General features: G+C 37.9%; 1 protein-coding gene across 1 annotated transcript in view; it reads right to left on the reverse strand.

Annotated features, from left to right (window-relative positions):
• DOK7 (docking protein 7) overlaps positions 1-27,286 on the reverse strand; it is a 58,592-nt gene that overhangs the window by 11,912 nt on the left and 19,394 nt on the right. Inside the window, 3 exon segments of the mRNA XM_064653346.1 lie at positions 4,423-4,465; positions 23,314-24,185; positions 24,786-24,893. Of these exon segments, the coding sequence (XP_064509416.1) occupies positions 4,423-4,465; positions 23,314-24,185; positions 24,786-24,893 (1,023 nt within the window).

Raw genomic sequence — 27,286 nt, forward strand, 5'->3', positions numbered from 1 at the left:
AATAAAAATATCGGAGTGCATTTGGTCTTCCTACATCTGAAGAGCTGACAACGTCTCCTGAAAAAATTGTGAATTATAAATTATTTTCAACCTAAACAACAATAACCACCATAGTATGGCCCAGTTTCTTCTTTCTCATTGCTCTCAATTAACTCCTTGAAAACTTACTCCTAAGCTTGGAATAGAAGTATCAGGCTGCATAGGTTTGCAATAAAAAATTTTAAAAATGCACAGAAGAAAGCCTATTTTTCCATCATAAAAGATAAGCTGTCAGACAGCTGACGTCATTTCAGCACCTATCACCTGTTATATACTTAATTTTATTCTTTCTTTTTGTCTTCGTGCCTTGAGTCTCTATCTACCTAAGAACAATTTAATAGACATACAATGTTCATAATCAGAATTCAGCTGACATTTCAGCTGAATTCCAATCCACAGCATTGTTTTATGTTTATTCCTTGATTCATCCTCTCAGAACATTTCCTATCAAGCATTGTGTAGGTTTGGTATTACAAGCAAAGTGGCTGTCAGAGAGCAAGCGTGTCTGTTGCAATGATGATGAATTTGCTCCTGTGGAAAACAAAAAAAAAATTGAAAAGAAGAGAGATAATTTATGAGTCACAAAACAATAGTAAAGTGACTGCTTCTGTGGGAGGATATTTGTTAACTTATTTGCCCATTGAACTGTTGACTTTTGCAAAGCCAGAGCCTGTGACACAGAAGTACAGGGAGATCAGACCTCCCACTACAGACGTTTAATTGGAGTGTTGAAATACTCTGGGTTGGGCCTGGCTCCTGGGAATGACCAGGCAACCAGTTTCCCTGTGGGAATTGGGAAGGGACAAAAGTTTCTGATATACAGTGCATAGAGCTGGCACGAAATGGCTTCTCCAGGGATTGCAGAGTGTCCCTAAGCACTTCTGCAAGCCACTCCACTTCTCAACTTCGCTTCTCTAAATAGGAGTCTTGGGATTCAGACTGCTCAGTTCACATGGAGCGGGTTGGCAATTAAGGACAGAAATAGTGGCATTTCCCTCAGGACAGAATTAGTGGCATTTCCCTTCCACACAAAACAGCCTCATGGTTTAAACATCATTCATAAAACAGGATTGTTTTGACATAGTTCTACTCAACTGAGAAAATACAATCATTTTGAAGGAGAATATTCTAAGAGCTGGAGGTTCCTTAGCTAAGCTGTTGCAATGGAATAGAACAGGGAACAAGATTTAAATAAGAGGCCTAAACCACAATGAGAAACAGCACAGCTGCTAGGAAATACATTCTTAATGTAAGAATAGCAAAGGACTTTGGATGATTTAAGGTGCATTAAGGAGTCTCATTGCAGAACATGCTAAACACCTGTCAGACATATACAGAAGTACATCCAAACCTCTGGGCAGAGGCTCTAGTTACACGACAGCTTCAGCCCTGTTTTTCCTACAATACTTTGATTTATAGTACCAGAAAGATAATGAAGATACTGACAAGCTCTTCATCCCACCATTTGGGGAAGCAATGTGCTTTCGTTTCACCTCTCAGCACTGAACGTGCATCTCATTCATGATCCCTTAATTCAAAATATACAAGCAGTTCCTGAGCAAAAGACCTATATACATATCTCTGAAATTGCAATCAGAAGATCAAACTACAGAATTTCTTAAGCAGACATAAGAATTTCTGTCAAGGTCCCATGAGAAATTCTCACACAAAGTGTACCAAACTGAGGTGCCTCCAGAACTCAGCAGTCTCAGAAATCAGGAAATGTGAATCACATTTTTGAACCTCTATCCTGTCATAGTATTTTAAGGTCCATTATAACTATAAATGCAGCCTATTATACTCAAGAGCACACATTGTCACATCATACAACTCCAAAGAATCCCTTACCTCGATCTAGTACAAAGCTACAATAACAATGGGAATATTTTCCTCCTACAAACACAAGTAATCTAATTCAGTCTCTCTTTCTAATCAATATTTTTATTATTTATAACAAAGCCAACCAAATTATTTAAACCAGAACTAAATGATTCACACCTTGTTTTTTTCCATCTAGTAATACAATTCAGAATTGTTGCAGCATTTATGAACACTTTTCGGCTTGCCATTAGAATTAAACACATTTCTCTACAGTTGCTGAGGCTGTTGCTCAGCATATGTAACTAAAACTAGAAAGAGAATATCATCACCCACATTCACTACCAATAAACTGAAAAATATTTAAACAACTGACCCTGACTCTTTAACTCCATGTCCTGCTACAGAACTGAAATACTCAAGACCAAAAATATTGCACAGAATATGTGGGCACCTATAGCACAGGGAGGAATGAGTTTGCATTCTACAGTTACTTGAGTAAAAATACTACACAGTCCTCTCTGTGATAAAAAAGAAACATTTTTGTGACTAAGTCAATGGCTGCACTAGCAAAACATATAACTGGGCATTGGGTTATTGTACAATCATTCATGGTAGTAGAGGTATCTTGCCATGTATAAGACAGGTTTTGAAAGTAGTTACCTCAAATTAGTGTGCCCTTATGTTATCCTCAACAATGGATAATAGCCACTCATAATAGAGAAACACAGAAAAGTTCTAATGATGTTTAGTCCAACAGAACTGTGTGAATGACTGCTCAGCACCCTAGCACCTTCAGTTAACAGCTTAGATTTAAGAGTCACAGACTACAGAACTATTTTGAAAGCTCTGCAATGTCAAGTTCAATTATACTTGAAATCTTCACACATATACAAGAAAAAACTTTAAATACCTAAGGACAAGAAAAATGCAATGAGACAGAGAAAGCTTCAGTTTCTTTTGTTTTTTCTGAAACATAGTGTAGTGTTGAAGAATAAAGTTGTACTTGTATTAGAGCATTTGAGAGATGGAACCTCACAAAGATAGCTAAAAACTTCAGTCACTGGCTTTAGATGCTGCATTTGCCTTAAGCATTTATACTTATTCCAATAAGTGTTCAATTCTTTTCTCACACAATATTTTCCCAATGTATCAGGAAGGAAAACCCACCTACTTAAATGTCTTCAGTCTTGTACTTCTCTTTCTGTTGATACAAAAAGCTGCCCTGTATTTCTACAATTCCAATTTACTTAATGATAGGTTTTCTCAAAACAGGTAACTCTCTCATATGCGTGAGTAGACTAAGTTTTTTTCAGCCATAATTATTGCAACCATAATTAACTTGACACTGAAATTAATACAGAAATAATATTGTGCCCACCACATACTGGTTTCCCTGTATTTACACACACTTTAATCATAAGTGCTCTGGTTTCCTTGGGTTGATTAGAAGACTTGAAACCTGAGTACCAGAGGGAAAGATAAAATCCTACCTACACCTCTATAAATCAAGAGTGATTCCACTGACTCGAGTGGAATAACTAGAAACAAGATCTGCTAAATGCTTCTGGATTTTCTCCTGCTAAGATAGACAAAGGAACAGAGTTTCATATAACCTTCTCCAGAGACAGCTCCTGATCCTGGATATCTTACTGGATTTGTTCACACAAGTATCAGTCAGCTACACTGCTTTACATATTTAACAAGGTTTTTTAAAGTAATAAAGAAACCCAAGTACAAAGAGCTGTTGTTCTGTCTATCGGAAGCAGGAAACCTATGAAATTTAATGGATCTGATGAATTATCTGGCAAGGAATATATTAAGGAATGTAAAGGCATTTAAGATATTAACCAAATTCTTTTCCCAGATCTCTTCAAAGACTAAGATGGAGATGTTACACAAAACCAAATGCTTATGAAATGTTATCTTTGGTGTAAAATGATAATTCAAAGGTGCCAGACCAGTTTGGCTACATTAGACAGGGAACTCAGATGACCAACACATCTTACTGATAGGAAGGTCTACAACACAAAGATGGTCAGTGTGTTACCTTTGCCTAAATAATTTTTCCAGACCCAGATACTCAGTGTCCTCTCTGATTTTTTTTTGATCAATTAGTAGTTCCAATGACATGAGAGAAGTATCTCCGTGTCGCTTCTGGTAACATTCCTGTTGTTTTGTGTTATTTAGAAAACTGGCTATACACATATAAATAAAATTTCCCTTTGGTGTTAATATAGCCTAAAAAGAACACTTTCTTGGTGTTCTTCAAGTATGTAAGTAGAAAAAGCACTAAACGTCTTCATATAGAAACTGACAACCTTGAACCTCTTTAGATTAAAAAAAGGAAGGAAAAAATAAATATATTAATCCTTGCAACCAAAGTTACTACAGATTATAATGTATTTCATAATTGCCAGTCATGAATTGCAACCATAAACCAACCACAAACAGGATATCTCTCAATATAATCTTTAGTTCTGCTTCCATAAATCTGTTTTTCTTATCACAATTTGAGATTTAAACATTATCCTTTAACAAACCAAATAACTAAATGACTCCTACCTGATGTAGCTGGTAAGACTCCAGACTGTAATACTGCTGTTCCCTAAAGAAAACAGAAAATTTTAGAATGAAAAATCTTTAAAAGATATAGAAACTTGACAAAATATAGGAAGAATGGCAGAGAAATCACTTCACCATCATTAAAGCTTAACAAGTGGTTCAAAATCCGGAACAGATGCAAAGGTGCTCAGACATGAAGATGTTCAAAATATGTATAAGCTGAAAAACCTTAAAAAAGGTTTTGGGGTATTCTTGTGTACATGTCTTACTCACACACCTTAGAAAAGGCTAATGAACTTGGCTTTAGATGCTTTGCAACTGTAGCAGGAACGATGAAGCAAAAAAATTTAATATTGAGACAAAGAGGATATCAAGCTGGAGTAACAGAATTAACAGATGTAAATTAAGGCCAGGCCTATATTTGTTTCAAATGGTAGGTGCTGCGAGCAGACAGAAGCCTCATGTCCTCCTGACTCAGCCCCAAAAAAACAGCGTAGAGCTTTCCTCACCTAAATATGCAGACTTGTGACCTGTGATATCTCTCCATTTCCTATGCTTTCCTACAAAGTGGTGGCTTTTCCGACACACACAGGACTTTACATAGACATCACATACATCTTCTCCCCATATAGGCACTGTGTTGACTTCCCACACACAAAATAGATTATTTACTTATTATCCACCTAGAAGTTCAAGTCATACTAATTCCTGCACAACATTTTCTTAAGGAAAACACATTAAGATGTAAAGCTTATTACATGTGACCATCAAAAATACTGTCAGAGCCAGCAAACAGATCCAACTTCAGTTAAAGTTCAGTGGAAAGGCTTTCTTTGATTTTGATGTACCTTGCAATGAACCAGAAAAATATTAGAAAATATTACCCTGATACTGTTTCACCTAATAAAATGAACATTAAAAGAGTTTACTTGAACCAATTGGGGTGGGTTTTGAACCCTGCAACACACAACATACAAGATGTTTCTGCCTGATCCTATTGCAAACATGGAACATACAGCTTCAGTATTTACTTGAGCTTTTACGCTAGCTATATATTTTAATACATAAAACAATGAATTTGAGCACCTATTTGGATTAAAAGTAGAAGGGAGGGGAGGAAATCAGAAATATGGTCAAGATTCTATTTTCGAAAGAGAAAAAGCATCCCATAGCATTTCAGAAAATATCAGATTATACTTGACAAAGAAAGATGCAAAAAGACAAACAGAAGTTTGATGTGTGAAATGACATCAGATGTGGGACACTGTTAAAGTATCATTGAAATTACAGGAAACATATGAAAGACAACAAATAACTGCAAGAATCAGCTGTGATTACGTGAGATAATAACAAAAATAAAACCAGTCTTTTGTTATTAAGTGATTTTTTTTCAGTCTATAAGATTGTTGTCCTCATTTCCATTTCAGTACATCGTATTCTATTATTTCTGCAACTCTGAGGCCTCCTGCTGCAATCCTCTATAAGGCAGAGACTTCACTAAACAACAGTGGTAACCGACGCAACTTGGCAGAAAAAACAGTAGAGAGGCTTAAAAGCTATCTTTTATAATTCTACAAAACACTACTTTTCCCTGTAAGAGAAACTCTTAAAGTTGTTATGGCATCATTTACAAATGTAAGTGCATGGTTTTCAAATGCAGAGTATAATACATATCTCAACCTACCATAGGATTACATCAAAGAAGAAAAGGGGTAAGTGACCTCACTCAAATAATATGCTTTTGTTATGCCTGCTATGATACTCAGACAATAACTAACAATGTGATTATCTAAATCCTGCATATCTCATAATATTACACATAAATATAAGTTAAATGTCTTTCCAGCATATAATCTTTTATGTGTGACCCAAGAGCTGAGTGCTGAAGTATGTGATGCATGGTTGTTAGTTCAAACCACCTCACCACTACAACACCCACAGTAAATGGATATGTACCACTTGCATATCACACATCATGAACTACATGTCCAGGGCTATTTTAACTCTGGTAGTGATCTGGCTCCCGTCAGATGACATTCATTTTTTATGTTCTGCTTCCAAATATCTTGGGCAGGGTTCAATGACAGATGTTAGGAGAACCCACTAGTTTGATGCTGGGTCATTATTCATAGATTAGCTTGATTGCCCTAAAGAGCCAAATAGAACCTAAGCCTTGGTATTTATTTCTGTGTGTACAAATAACAATTATAATACATAATCCTTTTTACAATCAAAATGGGACTGTTTTCCCCCTCTGTATATATTTGTCATATCTTTGCCTTTCTCTCACCTTTTTTTCTTTTATAGTTTCATTTTATTTCATTCAGACTTTTACTGACTTTAAATTTCATTAAATATATGATTTATCACACTATTTTCCATTTAAAGGAAAAATAGCAGATAAAAATACTGTTCCATATGTAGAGCAGCACGCCTACCTTTCTCTGTATAACATTTTATGGACTACATACCTAATTCTGCTCTGCTGATGATTATGGAAGTTTTTGGGCACAAGATCCACCCAAAAAGTCTGGATCATTCAGTATAAGCTCCACAGTAAGGAGTAAAGATACTGTACTGCACGGTTTCTTGGTTTTAGAAGAATTTTTGCCAGATTCATAGTGACAAAAGGCATCACAACTGCTTTGTAAGCTCAACTCCATGGTGTAAAAAGGAGCCTAAAGCTTGTAAGTTAGATGGGTAGAAACAAAAAAGGAAAATATTGTTTTAAGATTATTGCCTCCCATTACTGACGCTAAGGGTAGGAACCGATGGACAGCTGTTCCATATACAGAGGTCTTTTCATGGAAGCAAAATACTTTTGTTTCCTATTTTGCCTCCTAAAAAGAAGGAAACTATACTTCCAAGTGGACTAGCTTCTGTAGGTTTTAATGCCAAGCAGGCCTCCATCATCACTGGCAAGAGGAATGAAATGCCATTCGCCTGATAACTGTGTCAGCATTTCAGACACACCTCATCAGTCACAGCTTATGTAATTCCCTTTGTGTATCTTTAGAAATAAAGCTTTTTTTTCAGCTCATCTAAGTTTGGCAGCTTTGTACAGCTCCATTATTCTGCACCTACTGACAGTTAGAGTTCTCAGCACAGAAACACATGAACCTGTCGGAGCAGGTCCAGAGGAAGGACACAAAAATAACAGGGTTAGAGAAATTCTCCTATTTGGAAAGCCTGAGAGAGTTGGGGCTGTTCGGCCTTGAGGAGAGAAGGCTCCAGGGAGACTTTACAGCAGCCCTTCCATACTCACAGGGGATTATAAGAAAGATGGGGACAGACTTTTTAGCAGAGCCTGTTGCAACTGGACAAGGGGTAATGGTTTTAAACTAAAAGAGGGTAGATTTAGACTGGATATAAGGAAGAAATTTTTTACTATGAGGGTGGTGAAAAACTGGCACAGGTTGCCCAGAGAGGTGGTGAACGCCCCATTCCTGGAAACATTTAAGGTCAGACTGGATGGGGTTCTGAGCAATCTGACCTAGTGGAAAGTGTCCCTACTCACTGCAGAGGGGTAAACTAGATGACCTTTAAAGGTTCTTTCCAGCACAAAATATTCTATGCTTTTTAGGTGTCAGTTGCCTTAGTCTAAGCATAAGTATGAAGTTTTGCCTCAGTTTGAACAAGAAAGGCTTAACATAACTAGAGGCTCCCAGATTCTTCTTGTTATGAGAGGACTCAGTACTTGACAGTAGGAAAAGCAAATATTTGCATTCTGAGATTTTTATTCTGCACATACCAAAAATGCACTCATAAACAGAGGCTCAATTGCTACATTGGTCAAATGCTTAATTTTCACAGAGGAGATGATCTAGATTTTTTTTTTCTCTCCCATCCTTTATTTTAAAGCTATTATGCAGTATCAAGGCCATGCAAAATATCCAGTTTTTCAAGAGGAAATCATCAAAATCATGACTCAAAATCTCTGAGTCCCTGAAAATCAAAAACTGTGTAGCAGAATTCTCTAACAATGAACACTCTCCTACCTGCTGTATATAGCTGGTAGTACTTCATCACAACTCCCTAGCTGCTTAACATAGTTGGTGTGTAAAGGGAAGCAGCAGATTAGTTACATTATATAATTTATGAAAAAGTTGAACTGTCAGCAATTTCACAAAGGAGCAAAGGACTCAAAGAGAAATCCTGAATGAAGATTTTGAAATCAGCGTCACAAGGAAAAGTTTAAAGTGCTTTTAGGAAACGGAAAAGAAACAGCATTGATCATGTCAAAATTTCTGCAAAGCTTAGATATTTCAGCAAAAAGAAACCAGTCCTTAATAAAACTGACACTTAAAGTACTTTCCTCATGAGGATTAAAGACTATGATTTATTCTATTTTTCTAAATCACCAGAAAAGTTTAAAGCTTGAATGCTTAGGCTACAACAAGAAAAAAATAATTAAAAAAATTAAAGGAAAGGTCAATAAATACAGACAAGTGGGCCAACCTCTAAAGGTCATCTGTGTTGATGGGCAGTTTCACCATGCCCAGCAGTTGATCGGGTTCTGAACAAAAGATACCAAATTATTAAACTCTATGATCCTTCATAACAACTCCAAATGAAACAGGAACTCCTGCCTATGGCATGCTTCAGGTGCAGGGGTCCAATTTCAGCCACAAACTCTTGATCACTCAGCTTCATCTGTTGCAAGCCAACTGTTGGCCTACAGAAAGATTGCTGAAGTGAGTTCAGAAACACCTCTGTTTGCTCAGCCCAAGTATCAGCTATTTTATGAGGCGTGAAGACGGCAACTTCAGTGGTACTGGCAAGCCACGGCCTGTGCCACATTAAAACACACCCCTTAAAACCTGTGGAATAATCACAGCTCTGCTAAACTACAAGCTACAGGTCTTGTTTAAACAACAGGATGTAAGAAAAAAACAGAAGTATTGTTTAGTTTTGTGTACCCATCTTCTCTCATGTTTTTACAGAGTGATTTTGATACATTTCTGTTGAGAGGGGCCTCCTGCTTCTTGCTCTGGGCTTCCCACCTGCCTGCAGCCACCAGCCCTTTGTCCCACAACCCAGAATACAGCCATTGGCATCAGAATAAGATCATTAGCTCCGAAAATGACATGACTTGCCTCTAGCGTACTCTGAAGCTGTCCAGTCATGGGAGAGAAGGAAAAGCTGGGCTAAGTCCTCTGACACAACCAACAAAAGCCAGTACCTGGATCCAGCTGCCAGCTAACAGCAACAGCCAGAAATTCAGGTGGTCGAGTCTCGATTGCAATACTGAAAGGTCAAATTTCAAGTTCTGCTACTGATAATATATGAGCACATGGGGAAGCTGGCATAGCAACAAGGCGCGTGATTTGCTGTTGTCTTTGGCTTTTCATAACCAGACATAGAATTACTACACACTGGACAGTCACACTAGGAGTGTGCTGAACAACTGGACTGCAATGCAATTACATGGTCACATACCATTTTTTCCATGGGACATCTGTCTCATTCACTACACAAGAGAGACACATGTGTGGGTACAATCAAGATGGCATGAGCAACTGTAAATCTGTCAATTCCTTAACAGTGAGGGGCTTAACTTTTCAACCTAAATAACATCCTTTTAACATCACATACATATCTCATTATGTACAGAAGTATTCACACAGAATTCTAGAGGAAGCAACTATGCAATACCATCCAAAGCATATAAAAAACCTGGTGTAAACACATCAGTGGTGTTTGTGTCTGTTTCCAGGCACTACTGCAAGCCAAGCTTGTATACTTTCTAGACAAAAAAAAACAAGTCAAGAGCATATACAGCTAGCCCAAAGCAATAATGCATTCTAAGTACACATCAAAGTCTGAAGGCACACAACACCAAGGTATGTATTTGATAAACACAGCCAAAACTGGTGGAGGAATTATAAGACAGGTACTAAAAACAATGCTTCACGAAAAATAGAAACACCATATGCAAATGTCATAGAATATATTCATCAAATTTGACAACAGGGGAACAGCATCTCCTGATTTCAGAGCACAGAATCCTGAACAACTACACCTGTGAATTGATGCTAGATACATAATAAAATGTATTAACATCAGCCTTCACTACCTCATTTTTCACCAGGTATATCTTATAGCAATCATTCCACCATTCAGGACATGAAAGATTCCTTACACAACTGCCATTAAACCAAATCATCAAATACTCTCAGCTCAGAAATGATAACTGCTTTTTCTCCAACTATGAGGTCTAAGAACCAAGGCAAACACCCCCGACATAACTGAAAGTTCAGCATGTCCTATATTCTTAGGGCCAAAAGAAAGACAATGAATTCTTCCAGGTAATAAGAATCAGCTACACTGTTCCCCCTAACTCCTCAGTTGAGCTGTCCTGATTTACAGCAGCAGATGATGTTCTGCAATTTTATGAAAAGGAACAATTTTAATTTAAGCATTAAGACACCCAGCAGATTTTCTGATTCAAAATAGTGTTGGCAACTTTTTAGAGATGTTTTTATAGTAATGCTACCTTCCCTTTACCCCTTCTCAGAGCCTTGTTCAGCTCTTCTCCTGTCAGTTAAACCATCTCTCCTAAGGCACAAACAGAAACTCCTGCTGCAGTGCTTATGCAAAAGAGTTCAAACACATTTTCCCAGGCTGTTGAAGGTTCAGCAGTGCACCCACAGCATTGCTTTAGCCATTCATACTTTCACAGGTGAACACGAGTGCTGTTATTCAGCTTGCAGCTGAATCATAGTACATACAGTAGTTTTAGCCATGCAAAAAACCAGGATGTGTTTCTCTTTTAGAAGTTGTAAGACCTTTAATTCAGTTCTGATAACTGGAAGAAAAAAACCCTTTCCTATTTATGACCTTTTTTTTTTATAGAGACTGGTGCTTTTAAAATCTTATCAAGTACAATTGAAAAAAAGTAACATACACAAAGAGGCTTCAATTCTATGTATTCTGGTTTATGCTTCATATATCCCAAATTCCAACAGGGGGTAGCATTACACTACTGCAAGAACATTTGATACTTAGAATACAGTTTCCCCACCTTTGCTAGTCTGAGCTTCTTTGAACAATAGATCTGTTCATTCCCACTCCTTCAGCACCAAGTGAAAACCACTCCAGGCAGAGACTCCAGCAAAACGACTGTAATACTGAAAATTAGGCTCAGATGGGCTGAAACTGGTATGAAAAACAGCAGATTTGACTACTGTGCAAACAAGTGATGTGCAGTTCTCGGCTCATTCTTCTTGCTCAGCACGTAACACAAACAGGAGAGGCAAGGTGCACACAGATGGGACGCAAGACCTCACATGATCCTTTTGCTTTGTATTTGAAAGTTCACAAAGACTAACTGTGCCATCACTGAACATCTCAGTGCTGCAGAGATACCTGCAAAAACTTGACCAATGGGAAGTTTTGTTCTATATTTTCTTAGAACAGAACATCCCAATAGAAACAAGAGTTCTGAGTCAGAGCATCAGCCCGTTTCAAGATTTTCAAAAGTCAACACAAAAGTACTATTTAGCAGAAAGCTTAGAGAGACTGAAAATAAATGAAAAGGACAATAATTAACTTAGAGATATATCTATGCAAGTACTCACAAAGGGATTCAGATGGCCTTGCTCTTTTGGTTTAGAAAGGAGCGATTTACAGAAAATTTACACCAGCAGAGACGTTCAAGATAAAAGGTCTGATAATCCACTCATTTGTTGACATTGAGACATTCCTTTTCTCATAAGGAAAAAGGATGAGCCTCAACCAACATTGTATACTTTTAAATTAAAAGATAGCTCTTATGCCACTGTATTGAGAGTACTCTAACTTATCACACCTCTTCTTGTAAAAAGAAGTTCCCAATTCACAGAAAATTAATTCCACTAACTATACAAAAGTGCGTGAAGTATCCCCTTTACTCAAGTTTTCTACTTGCAACAAAATTTAAAATGGAAGTCAGTTATTCATGAAGAAAAGGGATTCTTTGCAAATAGAGAGTTCAACTACAGCTCTACAGCTAAAGTGACAGTAGATAGAGAAGGGCTCAAACAAAAATATTTCAAAAGCTGGCAAAGTGAAATCTCAGATCTTAGAGACAAATTAAATTTGCCTCTATGAGTTCTTAGAGATGGAAAAAGTTTATGTTAAGTTGTAATTACCCTTTTGAAACATTCACCTGGGGACTGCCCTAAGAAAAGTCTTTTCCTTCTTTTACTTCTCCCAGAGAGTGTTGTTCAACAGTGTGAACTTAGCTTCTGCTTGCACTAAAAATATACTTGTGCCTATTTTATAGCCAATGGAGTCACGCCAATTTACATTAGACTAGTTACTTGATTCCTTCCTTCCAGCCCATTCCACATAAAGACACAAAGAAAAGAATCCTTGTTATAACCTGTGCATCCTGTTCCACAGAGGGAACTAGAGTGGGCTTAATTATGGGCCTATGAAGAATAAAAATGAAACCCTTGCAATATGATCTTCCTTCTTTTTCAGCCTCACATTTAGAGCTATGGCTAATCAACTTCTTCCAGAAAAAAAAATTATTAACAAGATAATCAGTGATCATCAGTAGAAAGAAATGGATGGAACTAGAAGGACAAATAAGGGAGAGAAAGCTTAAAATAGTAAAATTAAGACAAGTGTTTTTCTTTATCCCCAGCCCATCACTGAAATTATGGTTTGTCAAAAGTAATGAAACTATAATTAAGCTGCACAGCTTCAAAGGATACAGATACTTAGCTATGCATGGGGGCTGCTCACAGGCTTCTTCTATATCAGAGAGCACTGCTATAAATTATTAGGTACAATTATTTCTGTAGTTGTTTTTTCAAATCTTTCTATAGTAGTTATCTCCATAGCACGTGTGTTCTGCTTGACTTTGTGCCTCGAGGAATGAGATGAATTGACAAACTTCATCTGGAAATGTTTTCCTCGTGCTACAGGGGATTCAAGTATACAGTTACTAGCCCTGATATAGCCCACTTAGCACTTCTCTGCCCTTGTAATAAACCAGATCTGGGAAAGGTTTATATTTCCTTAATATTTTCCAGGCTCAAATTTCTTGTACATTCAAAATTGCTTCCAATCAGCATTGAATTAGCAGAAGATTCCACAGAATCCAGACTACTACAGAGGATGTGGCTAGGGGAGAGAGAACACAGCCAGAGTTCATGTCCCACTGATTCCCAGCTGTTGAAACAGTCATTTTAGTTGACTGACAGCTGGCTGCTGCACTTTATCCTGTGCATAGCCCAATACCCTCATGTGACAAGACTTAGGAGCACAAAGTCAGCTTTAAAGCCCCTTTGCTATCTACCCTTTTGACTTCTGCAGGATTGAACTGTTTCAGAGAAAGTCTCAAGGTCTGCTTTATTTCATCTACCCTGCTTTGGGAAAAGAAACATGGAAACACATAAAACACCAAGGAAGACAAACAAGCAGAGCTTGCATGTAATAAAGGCACTTTACTGCAGCCCAGAAGCCCATATGTAAGACTCTGGTATTCACTCACCCCATCCTGGCTTTCATTTATCCTATGGATCACAGTCACTTGTTTTGATCTTAACATCTCCATCCCACCCAAGGAAGCTCAGTTTAACTTCTACACACACAATTAAGACAGAAATTTTGTGTCATTAGAGACATATCAATGTATCAAACTTCACTGGAGCTGAACCAGAGCGGATAGAAAAACAACAGTAGCTCCAGACAACATTTTTCCCCACACTTCCATCCTACATTCATGGGTTGAAGCAAGCTAGTTTTTCAAGACACAAAATGCTGTTACACTAGCAAGGATGGTCAGAATGCAAGGAAGTCCTTCCCTCTGCAATGTCATTTAGGAATGGAACAGAAAAGTTTGTGTGCAACTGGTAAACAGTGGGATAAAGAGCTTTATTTACACTGCAAAAAAGATTTGTTCAGTTGGTCAGGTGCAGTAACTTTGATGTCTCACTGAGCCACGCTAGTTCTGACCCAAAGTTCCTACATTTCAGACCTGAGTTAAAAAAAAAAAAGGCACTGCATCAAAAAAATTTGCAAACTTAGATTTGATGCAATCCATAAGGATTTGATGCAAATTCAAACGGATTTTAGAAAAAAAATAAATTAAGAACACATAATACAGTTATGGGGTTTTTTTCTCCCTCTGTTGTTACAACTTGGCTTGAAGTTCAGTCATATCCTCAAGCGTGTTCTTGATAACTTCTAAATACTAACAAACTTCTCAGCCCTCAGGCTAATCCCATTCTTAGAAAGAACTGATTTTCAACTGCCGTGTCCTCAAGTCATAGACTTGCTGAATCCACTGAGTGTAAAGGCTCCTGCATTAATAACTTCTTTCCAGTAACTCTGCAGTTCTTGAAAGACACCATTATTCAAGCTCAATTTCTCACACAAAAAATTTCTCTCGAAATTAGCAATAGGTTTGCCATCTTTTAAAAACAAAAATTGTGGAGCAGCTGCTTCATCCTTGCAGGTTGATTTTCTCCTTTAGCTACTCTTATTAAAGATTTCCTTTTCTGTACACAGTTCACTTGAGAGGCAAACAAGAACTTTCTGTCTCTCTCACTGCAGCCTGGAAAACATTGTATTTAATCTAATCTCTAGCACTTGGATAGAATTATTGTCCACATCCAAACTTCTGTAGAAACACCATCCCATCAGTCCTGACAATAGCCTTGGGAAGCAAACAGGATCCAGATACAGATATTATGCAGTTAGGTAGACTGAGGTAAGCTGGTCAGAGCCACAACAATAAAATCCTAACTCAAAATTCCTAGATCAGTCCAAATCTCAAGCTTCTTACCACTCTTTATGTAAAGTGAGACAGGGCCCAAAACACCACTTTGCCTTCACAAATTCCTGCCAGGAGTCTGCCACAGACAACCAACTCTATAGCACAGCCAGCAGGTTTGTCAAATGCATCTAAAACTAAGCCAGGCAGAACACCAGATTTCAGTACAGATTCCTTCTGTATTTCCTGAGGTCCAGAGCAATCAACTCCACTCTTTCACTAGGGGACAAGGTTTGAAGTCTGCTTCTGTTAGCTATCACAGATCCAGACCAATTCTCTTACAAAGTGAACACTTCAGTTACACTGATTTCAGTGGCCCTGCTTCTCAGAGTGTCAGACAAAAGGTGTTGAAATCTGCAACAAGTCTTCTGCTCAGTGGAACATTTTGGGCAGGACTGTATGGTTGCATGAGAGGTAAATTTGGCAGCCTTATCTTCTGTATGGACTTACAAAGAATTTGCTTTCTTTTCTCCCCCAGACAAGTTCCCTAGAATTTCAGCAGAAGCATTCAGAGTTATGCATAGTGAAGCAACACGTAAAATCATGAAGCAACTTTAAAACAGCCCATCCTGAAAACTGGTAGGCATTTCTTATATCAGAATGGCTTACACATATTTACTAACTCCTTTGCCTAGGGGAGTATTCATTCAGTTCTGAACAAAAAATATCCTTCAGTGATTCATTCCTCAAACTGGTTCATGAAGCAGGTTCAGTCGAGCAGGCAGTAAACAATTTTCTATTCAGGAGATCTGTTGCCACATATTTCCATGCTAACAAATGCCAAAACTTCATTACCTATATGAAGATGTTGTTACCATATTATTAAACTTTACTAACTAATATTGGGAAAAAATATTTGCTCTTTATGAGCAAAGTAATACAACTTAGTATAGAGTTGTAGAGTTATATGAGAAACAGTAAGGATTTTCCTACATCACAACCTCTACACAACTGATAACTTCAGATTTAATCTGATTAAAAGTCCATATGGAATATTATCAGACATATTGAAAGTATTTCCATAAATATTTTGAAGTAATAAGTATATTGAGAATCTTGAATTACAAAAACTAATTCCATTCCTATGTCTTCTTATGAGTTGTGGACAAGTTTAAGCAGAGTTTATGTAATTTTTTTGGAACACATTTCATCCTTCTAATTTGCATGCTTCCAGTTTTAAGTGGCTCTGTCAAAAAAGGCTGGTTGGAAAGGTCACACCCCTACTGAGCATCTATTTTCAGTCCTCTCATCTACTCACAGTGAGCTGCTGTCAGCCCTCCAGACATCCCATCCAAATGATTGCTATCCTACTGACACTCACCAATTCCTTCTGAGCCAGGCAATTACTTTGATATCAGTGACTGTTAATCAAAACAAAATATTTTCTGCTTAGCCTTCTTTAATCCACAATCTTAAAAATAGAATGTTAGTAGACATTACAAACATTGTAAATGTTTGTAAGTCAAGGAATTTAGGTTTTTTGAAAGTAAATCTGTTTATGATCTTCCAGAAGGAGATGAACAACATGGGACTCAAACTTGGGAATCTTAATCCAGGGCTGCCACTGGAGTTATTTGCTTCCCCTGAGTTCAGCTCCATGTAATCTATGCCTTCCTTATGTCTTTTTGTGTTTTCTTCCTCTGCAGGTGAAGTCTACTTTCTCCTTTTTAGCAAATAAAGACAGAAAGTGTTTGCTAGCACTTTGTAGGATTCTGTTGAATTTTTCCAGAGAGAAATAGAATATTTAGAAGGAAAGAGAAAAAAAAAAGACAGAAAGAGAGAAAAAAATTCCTTTTTCCCATTTTGGCCACATTCCTAGTGATCAGAAGAGCCTCCTCTACAACTGGATCAAAAACAAAAATCTCAAACTCTGCATTCCAAAGTGTGTAATTTTTTCCAGCTTTTATTGTTAGATAAAGCATTCTCCTTCAAAGCATTTCTTTCTCTCTCTTCAGAAAAGTTACTGCTCTCAACAGAGGAAGAAGTAGCCATCAGTATTAGTAACAATAAAAGCTATTATCCAGCTTGATTGTATTTAGAGGAGGAAGAAAATTTTTCCATTTGATCATTCTGATGGGTATAGAAGGTCAATACTGTGGTTATCAATATCTTCGTGGGTCTCTGACAGAAAAGCAAAACCAACACTTCTGTTTGGTACAGAAGAATTAATTCTGCTGAGCTACATTGTCTATATCCCCTCATGTACAAAAGATGCTCTCTTCTCTTGACATTATTATCTTTTCACTTACCAGGGCTTCTGTGGCAGGCACTTCTTTTCCCATTAAAGACCATTACAGGCTTCCTGTTCCCCATAGTGCCTGATCCCAAGAAGTGCCAAGAGCTTAATTCGTATTATTCTGAATTTAGATTAGAACCTTTATTCCTTGCACAAATGCTGAGAGGATTCTTTCATTATAGATGAAGAGTACCTTGAGTACAATTTTTTACCTAAGAGATAAGGCAGCTTCCTATAGGGCCAAAAGCAGACCTGCACAGTTCTGGTAGGGTTGGCATGTCTCATGTTTTACTGCGACATCTCAAATCCAGAGTCTTGCCCATTAAAAGTGACCTTCTCTAACTCAACCTTTGGAAGAGTTAAGTCACATATGAGCCCTTACCAGCAACAGCAATATAAAAGGAAGCTGGATCTCTCCTTAATTACTTGAGAGTGAAGCCTGTGGCCAAGAAGCATTATAATATTCAATAAAATGACAGCGGTAAACTGTGGAGAAAAAAATCTTCCTTCCCTGTAAGCTGATGGTAAGCAATATGACAACACAGTGCACAAGCAGACCAGACAGCACCTTTACAAGAGACTCTATAAGAGACCTGTGGTCCTGGCCAAAACTACAGAAAGGAAAACAAACCAAATCCAGCCCTAAGCCTGATGGTATCCCCACCTGTTTTATGCCCCTTTCCTTTGTCAGTTTCAACTGGAGAACATATTTTTGCTCCAGTCTCTGACCTGCAGTGCTCTCTGGTTTTGTCAGCACAGCCAGCTCCAGAAATTACTCCATTTCATTGTCAAGAGCAGCAAGGGTGACAGATTTCTTCTATTTCAGAAAGATGAAAGATGAAGAATAGATGGGTTTTAAGATGCTTTTGAATCCATGAAAATTCAAAAAAAATAACACTAAACAAATTTTACTTTCAAAAAATTTCAGAGCCTTCAGAGCCTTTTACAATAACTATAGTGTAAGTAAAATGCCAGATTGCCAAATCATTGTCCAGTGCAGACATCTTATTTAGTGCTGACACATGTGATGGAAGATGTCACTGCAGGTTAACGTATCACAGTCAAGACTCAAAGAAAAATAACTGGAATTAAATCTTAAAGGAAGAGAGCACAAGAGCAAGTTTTCTAATTCATGCCAAAACCCAGTAAGACTTAGAATCAAGGGTTATCAAAGTACACAAGAGCCTCACAAACACACCATCACTCAGGTTGATATGACAACTGACTTCCTGATTCCTCTGAGATGCAAACTGCTCCTGTTATAGTTTTAATAGTACGTGTGCTCCCAACTGCCCAGCACTCTCAGATTAGAGCAGAAATACAAGTAGCAACAATGCCGCAGAAGATGACAAACGCATCCTTCTCAGCTGAGAATTTAGACAGCCTTTAGCTTTTTTAAAGGTGGGAGGAAGCATAAAATGTTACAGCATCACACATTGATACTGTAAAAAAAAATCCTTAAAAAGAGATGTAAAAGGTATGCAATTACAAATAATCATTCCCACACTTTCAGAGAAAGCATGGCAATAAACACACTCCATGATAAACACAAGGTGTTTGGTCTCATAGGGAAAGAGGTAATGACTCCAACTGAAAAAAAATAGCTACAATAAAGTTGTAGATAGATAACAATATATTGTGATTTCTTTAGTATCTGCTTTAATACTACATTAGAGAAGGACATGACTAAAAGCCAAAAAAAGTTAAAATATTCTCAGTTACACAGATGTGGCCATGTAGTCTTGAGGCTATTTCTCACATCTCGCTATAGCCCTTCTCTTTCACCACTTTCAAAAGCAGCATCTACAATGAAAGGAGACACACCAGCTGACTCCAGGGTTAAGGGGTTTGTATGGGATTTGGAATACCAAGGCTATATTCCCAACCCAGTTACAGGTTGCTCATGACCCCGGTAAAATCAGTCCAGGCAAGACCTCAAAAAAGACCTCAGCAGAGGATGCTCTTTAAACTTCAAGCCGCTTCTCTACCTGAGGACACATCAGCCTCGCTTCTCTCTAGGCTTAGTCTCTCCCTGGTCTACAATGCACAAGGTACACATAGATATTTACAGTTGCTCTAGATCTACACAGACTCTGCACTCACCCAAGGCTGCAGGTGATTAACAAACTCTGAGAGGGGGACATGGTGCTGCGTGACTAGTAAAGAGCCTGCTCAAGGATCACAGTACAAACATACATGTCTTCCTTTAGAATTGCAATGCAAAATAAAGCAGTTTCTACAAGACAGACTAAAAGAGTTAAATATCCTATCACCTAATCAAAGCAAATCCCTGCTTAAACCAAGATCCACATCCCCCCAGGGCCCAGTTCTCTGGATACCGTGCATGGAAGGGTTCTTAGCCCCTCTGCACTGTGGATCCTGCTGCCTGACAAAACCCCTAAACTGTTTTGTCCATCATGACCAGAACATTTCCACCTTTCCACTTACTACAGATATGCTGGAAGATTCAAAGTTTGAGGCATACAGCTACTGTGGTAGCAGGAACCATACAAGTACCTCAGAGAGGATTTGAGTAGACCAGCTCTTAATTTGCGACCATTATCTCCCAGGAGGTTTTGGTATTTTAAAAAGATCAACTAAAGTAGGTGGCTGAATACCAATACAGATTGATGACAACAGCCACACACAAACTGACAAGTTCTTTTCCTCTCTATCATGGCAAGTTAACTACCAAAGCAGTAATCAAGACTATATTTCTACATAAATAAGAACTCCCACTGACATAAATATGAGTTTAGCATGGCCCAGACATACATAAATGTAATTCCTACAAATAGGCACATTTTGAGCTGTCAACAGTGATTTGAGTATTATGCTAAGTAGTATGAAGAGACAGCCATAAACACTCCATATTAATTCAACTTGCAAGGAGATGAAGGTCAGGGGACAAAAAGCAAAGCAAAACTAAAGCCAATACTTGTCAGATGGAAAAGGACAAAACCAGTTGGAAAATAATTTTATTTTTCAGACTTCTAAGAAAATTTACAAACAATGGTGGTGTAAAAAAAAACAAGACACCCTATAAAAAATGTTGACATTATGTCTTAAACTATAGCATCAAATGAAGTTACAGAGCAAAAAGCGTACAATGAAATTCATCAAATTAGTATTAGTTAAGTAGTTGAAAATGTAATAAGTCCAATAATAAATCTCTACAGCTTACTCAGAAATCCCATAACAATCCAACATTCTGAGCTTAAATTATACTTACAATACACAATGAATTCATCTCTGTAATCATCTACAGCACTGAAATCTACTAGGCAAAATTACATAGCAAAGGCACACCTTGTGAAGTTTGTAAAGGAGCATCTTGAGCACACTACAATTACGTACAATGGAAAGCAAAACACCCTGCATGCTTGCTTATTAACCTCCAATGTCTAATATGAAATACAATATAGAAATCATAGGAGCAATATTTAATGACTCTTTTCATGCTGGTTCTATTCGTCATGCAGAGTGAAACACAAAGGCTTCCTTGCCCTGTTTTCTGTTTGAGCCTTGGCGCTTTCCCAGGGTATGTTGTCCCTATGTTCCTCATCGTCCTTGTCATTAGTGGAGCAGGTGGTTGTTAACAAGTCAATCCCAATCATGAACACCACCATGCTCTCCACATATGCATGTCTTCATCCTGCAACCTGTCTCCAACTCTTCACATGCTGAACTCCAAAGTGCACACACAGCATGCCCAAACCTAACCTCCATTTGCCAAAGTTTACATACAGAGCAGAAAACAAACAAATGTATCCTTAATTATCCTTAACTACTGCTGTAGACTTTCCTCTATTCAGGTCACTTACTCACTTTACATAGCAGGCATTTAAAAACCATTAACACAATTTAATTAACAGCTTAACTTGAAATTGCAAAGGAACTCCAAACACTGGCACACTAAAGCTTTTTGAACATGAATTTGAATGAATGTGAAAACCTGGTATCTTCATTAATCCATAAATCAACTTCTCCTGGCCCTAACTGCATCTTAAACATATCTTATTCAGAGCACAAGGAATAAGAATTATTTTTTAGTTACAGCATATGGATTTGTGCTTTCACTGTATTCATCATGAGAAAGGCCAAAGACAGTGTCCATTACATGCTGCTAAAATAACTTCTCCTGACAGTTCAGGAGAATGTATCAAAAGGTTATTTTTTCTTTCAAAAGTAAAAACAAACCCATGAACCAATCCATTTAATGAGACTTCTTTCCTGACTGCTTATAAATAGGTATTTAAAACAAAAAATAGCAGATGTGCACATCTCATGCTAAAACAAAAGTTAGTAAGAGGATTGCAGCAGTGTTTATCACTAAATTTGTTTAAATATTGACAATACCTGAAATTCTTGCCAACTTATATTATTAGGGCAGCTAGAAACACTCTGAAACCTGACAGCAGTTTGCAATAAAAGACGTGGGTACCTATCTTGTTGGGGTCAACAGGCAGTGAAAGAAGTAGTCACATAATTTAGCTTTTAATGGTTTTGAAGATATACAATGGAATATTCCCTTTCAGTTTCCTTCTTCCACAGATATCCAGGGTAAGATTTGATAAATTCATGTCTAAAGCAACAATGTGGATCACCCACAAACATTTAGAGCATGTGAGCTAATTGTGCTTTATCTAATTCTTTCCTCGCTGCCCATAACAGACACCTTTGAGCTTTCTGATCCCAACCCAGAGCCCTTCTAGAAATCAAGGCAGTCAATGATGCAAATGCACGAAACATCTCATGAGAAGAAAATCCCTCAAATTTATAACCTTTTAATTTTTCTTTCATCACCTACAATGCATTCAAGCCCTTTTCACAGCAGTGATTTATGTAATCTCACATGCTTAATTAAATGCACACACTTCAATGGCAGCATTTAATTCCTCAAGCAGAAGTCTCTTTTCCTAAATCCTTGCTTCACACATTCTCTAATTTGAGCACTCTTACTAACCCTCACAGCCTTTCAACAGCTCACTAATACAATTCTAGTTTAGCAAGCACATTCACAAAAAAAAGTCTTCTCCAGAATGGATTAAAAACAGATATATTTTCTTCATGCAATGTATAATTGATGCATAATGCTTACTGCCATAAAAAGACAAGAATGTAGCAGGGTTCAAAAAGAATTTTTAACAATATCAAAGTCACAGATACTGACAAATGTGGTTATAAAGCCATATGAATCTCCATAGCTTAGGTTTAAGTCTTCATGTGACTGGTGATAAAAATAATTTTTCCTGCAAATAATCTGTCCTGGTCATAGACTGCTACTGAGCTTTTGTGTCCCTCCTCTAAAATATCTGTCATTGGCCAATCACAATACTGGATTAGTTGATCTGCTATGGATTACCATGCTGACTTGACCATCTTGTATTTCTCCAGTGAGAAATTTGGCTAATCTGGTTTCTTGTGCAATGCTCAAATAAAGAAGAGAAAAACCTCAATAAAAAAAATATGCACTCTGGTCACCTTAAGAGCAGTACATACTATTTGACCTCCTTTCTTTCTTCTTTGTAAATACCAGGAGCAAGACAGATCAATGTCCTTCATGTTTGCTTGTTATTATATGACAAATTCAGTGGCTGCAAAACTTCTCTCTCTTTCACTCACATATACCCACAGCCAAAATTGGCCAATTTAAAAATAACAATTGGTGCCCTATACTGTTCAGTGTTTCCTTGACCAGGCCCAGATTTTGAGGAAACCATGTGCTAAGCATCTCCATTTAACAATGAACAACACAAAGAAGTTATTACCTGTTCAAATTATAAAGGAAACAATATTACTTATGACCTACAACTTAAGTAATTTTAAATTAATCATGCTATATTAACTAAGGTTTGTTAGCATCTGCTCAGTCTTAGGTATTTACCTTTAGTCCACCACAGATTGGACAAGCTGAAAAAAGAGCTCTTGTCATCCCAAGGTGGGGGCTACATGTGTCACAGGGGTCAGCTGAGGCCCCACCAGGTGGTGACAACTCACTACTTTTGGAGTCTGACACCTGTCCTTGTGGTTTTGTGTCTGACCACCTTGAAACAAAATCCACATATGTCTCATCACTTGAGTCCTTGCTGCTTTCTGCAAGTAAGGATGAAGGCCTCCCTCTGTCCTGGCTGTGCTCAGGTGCCCTCCGTGCTTCCAAGTGTGGTAGTCTCAGTTTTGGGTCACTAACACCTTGAGGTGGCAGGGCCTGGTCCTTGGGTAGCGTAGAGTCTGCACTCTTCTGTTGCACATCTTTAGAAGCTGCCTGTAACACGCTCCTGGGTATATCGTAAATATGTCTGAGAGAGCTGGGAACCTGATACTCTGATCCCACACCTCTCTGGGACTCGCTGTGAGGACAAGTACATAAACTCTGATCTGACGGAAAGTTCAATGGCAAGCTTAGCAATGATCCAAACTCATCACCGTGGCAAATGTCCAAGCTCCCAGCATAGGAAGAGAAGCTTCCAGAGTAAGAAGAGTGACTACCAGTAGCTATTCCACTGTCAGAAGAACTCTGACGACCTATTTCCTGCAGCTGTCTGGATCGGAGGGGCTTGGGAGGTGGTTTGGTGGTGCCACGTGCCCCTTCTGGAAGGGTCTTTTCTTCCCCAAGGTGAATGCCCTTGGCAGCTGCCAGTCCATGACTCTCCTGGGAGGTGCTGGCTGAAGACTGCTCAGGCCAAACTGTCAACCTGCTCCCACTGATGTCCGAGTGGCTGGTGTCTGAAGACGAGCTTGAAAGACTCCTGTCATCTCCTACAAAAGAAGAAAACACATCAATCTACATTTAAAACACAATCAAGAGACTGAAGCACAGCAAGTATGTACAAACAGGAAGGACCCTGGGATTCCATCTGCTTTTTGTAAGCGGAACTGCTGTCAGAAAAGCCAGAATTCCTGCAATAATTTGTATCCCCACAGGAAAAATAAAATGCAATAGTATGTTACCTTGCCATAACCCTACCACATTGTGGGACATAATGCATTCGAAGCTAGATTTTTTTAAGGTTTATGCACCAAGTTCTCCCCTTTTCAAACATATTTTACTTCCGTAGTTAGTCAGGTTACTGTACCAAAATACAAACATACCTAACTGTACAAATAAAAATGGGAATACTACTGTTATAAAAATGTTCACACATCTATATACAAAAAGATCTTCTGTGATTCATTTATGCATATATTGCAAGAATTTTTTTTCCTCACTGATACTTGCAAGAAGGGCGCTTTTACAGGTAATCAAATGTCTTGACCATTTCTCTATTTTTCTTGTAAGTTACACATATTATAATTATGCTCACTTTTAAAGCCTAAGAAGGAAGGAAGATATTTATTTTTATTAAAGATATTTCTTACCTCCACTGCCTTGGCGACTTGTATGGGACAGCAAGCTCAAGCGCTTTTCTAATTGCAAAGCTTCATGAGCCAATCTTTCTTCTGAATAGGCTGGATTTGTACTTGGATCTTTAAAAAGGAAACAGAAAATAAATAAACAAACAAATAAAGGAGGAAACACGGAAAATATATTAAAAAGAAAAGGAAAAAAAAAGACATTCTTATGTCAGATATTCTTATGTTTGAAATGCTGATTGGAAAAATGTATGGGGCAATCTGCCTTCAGCACATCCTGGAGATGTGCTACACACTAAATTAAAATTATAAGTGTCAAAGATTTTCAGAGATTATACCCAATGTCTGTAATAGTTACCACCAGGGACAGAACACTGAAGAACACAGCACCAAAGGCAATAGCTACAGAAATAATTAGCATCCACCAGGTCTAGAGGACTTGAAAGCTAAACTGACCTGTAAAATGTGTCCTGAATTCACTGAACTCACTGGGAATTTTAACATTGAGAAAGACCAAACTTTTCATTCTACAAATTTACAAATCTACATCATAAGGTCAGAGTCATAGCGATTAATCTGACACCTTCCAATCCAGATCATCTATTTATAAAGACTTCACTTTTAAGTTTGATGTTCAGAAGGTCATTAAGATCAGAAGTCAGAGATAAAATAAGCAACCTTTTGGCTCTCTGTCTTCATACTTAACAAAAGACAAGTCAGAATAATATAAACCACTCCTAAAATGTCCTATCAGGGATTTTCCCCATACATTTTAGTGAGTTTGCCATTCTAGCTGAAATTATTTCACTGAAGTAGGCTCACTGTATTCCAACAAAAAAAAGAAAGATCAAAAGTTACACAGAATGCAGAAGAAGTTTCATCAGTAAAACAGGCCAATTTCCTTCAAATCATTGGTTTCCAGCCAGGCACAACAATAAAACCAGATGCTGGAAGTTATCATAACCATTATCCCAAGAGAAACCTTATGGATTCTTTCAAATAGCACTGACAAGTGTGCCGTGTTCAGCAGTTGCAAAGGATATGGTCTGCTAACTTGTTCAACATCAGAAGTTTCAGTAGTTCTTATTAATACATAGGGAAAGTAATTAATGACAGATAAAATAGATTAGTTTACTCACAACTACTGTTCTTGTACATCTGATCAACTGAGTAGTGCTAGCACACCACAAAAACATTGAATCATTTAATAAGAGTCAAAAAAAAGGATGAAAAATGCTAAACATTGCTGTGGTTGAGTTAGTAAGACAAAAACCAGTTGTAAGGATGAAAGAAAAGATTCATCGTCATCCCAGGTCTTTTAATTTTAAAAGACTTGAGTTTGATGTTGTCAACACAGCAGTCAAAGTAAACTCACAATCAGGGGAAGGAGCACTGCCAGATGAGCTGAAGCTCCATGGGAGCTCCCTACACTTTTAACTACTCTGAGAAAGAAGCTGCCACATCTCTCGTCCCTCACCGTGTTCACTTTCTGACCTGCCCTGGGTAGATCCGAGTGCGTCACAGGAACAGAAGTGGCAATGCTGGAACTTCTAACTTTCTTTCCCATGTAGAGGAAAGTCTGCAATCTGGATAAGATTAGCAGAAAAAGCAAGACACACAGAGTCCATCTGTAACAATATACATTGGACACCCATGACAAACAGAGTCTGTGACCTCTGTGTCTCCCAGCTCAAACAGTGCTTGACACCTTCCAAACATAAGAATAGAAAATAGGACTGTTTGATGGGGATTATTTTGTTAGGTCTCTATTCCTATTTACACTGCAAGACAACTTGTATTGAGCATTGACTAGTTCAAACCTGTGTAACTGATTATTCACACAAAACCCCCAGTGCTTCCATATGGATCTCTGCCAAAGGAAAACACAATATTTGGCCATCAGCACCTATGGTGCAACCCAGACAGGTCTATGCAAGGATCTGTTTAGTAGCATACAGTATTACAAACAGCTGCTTGAGACTATTTTTTAATGTCCTCTGGTTACTCTGCTGTATCTATTAAATGCCCTTATGTCCAAAAAAGGTTCAACACAGATGTTCTAAGAGCACTTTAAGTATGAAGTTGGCATAACAGATCAGCAAACTAGTCAAACCAAGATGCAATAGACACTAACCCTTCCCACAGCAAAGAACTGTCAGTAGGAAAGGCCCTTTCACTTTCCTCAGAGAATGATTGACAAGTACAGATTTTCAGAACATTACTAGGGTACATATACAACAATTAGTTTTTTAGTAACTGGTATCCCTCTATAAGATGAGGGGGTAGGAGGGAAGTTGAAGTCAGTAAGTTTGCACTTCACATGTTCAATTATTTCCACAAGCTCAACTCCCTGTGAGCTACATAGCCACAGAACACAAAAGCTTTCACCCAACAACATGAAACCCAAAGACATACTGTATGTCCAACAGGACTGATAATTTTTTGGTTAAACTTCCCCCTAAGGATTGCCTACATATAAAAGGTGCGTATAAAATTTGGTTCATACT

Source organism: Pseudopipra pipra, chromosome 4, assembly GCF_036250125.1.
Source record: "Pseudopipra pipra isolate bDixPip1 chromosome 4, bDixPip1.hap1, whole genome shotgun sequence".
Lineage (NCBI taxonomy): Eukaryota > Metazoa > Chordata > Aves > Passeriformes > Pipridae > Pseudopipra > Pseudopipra pipra.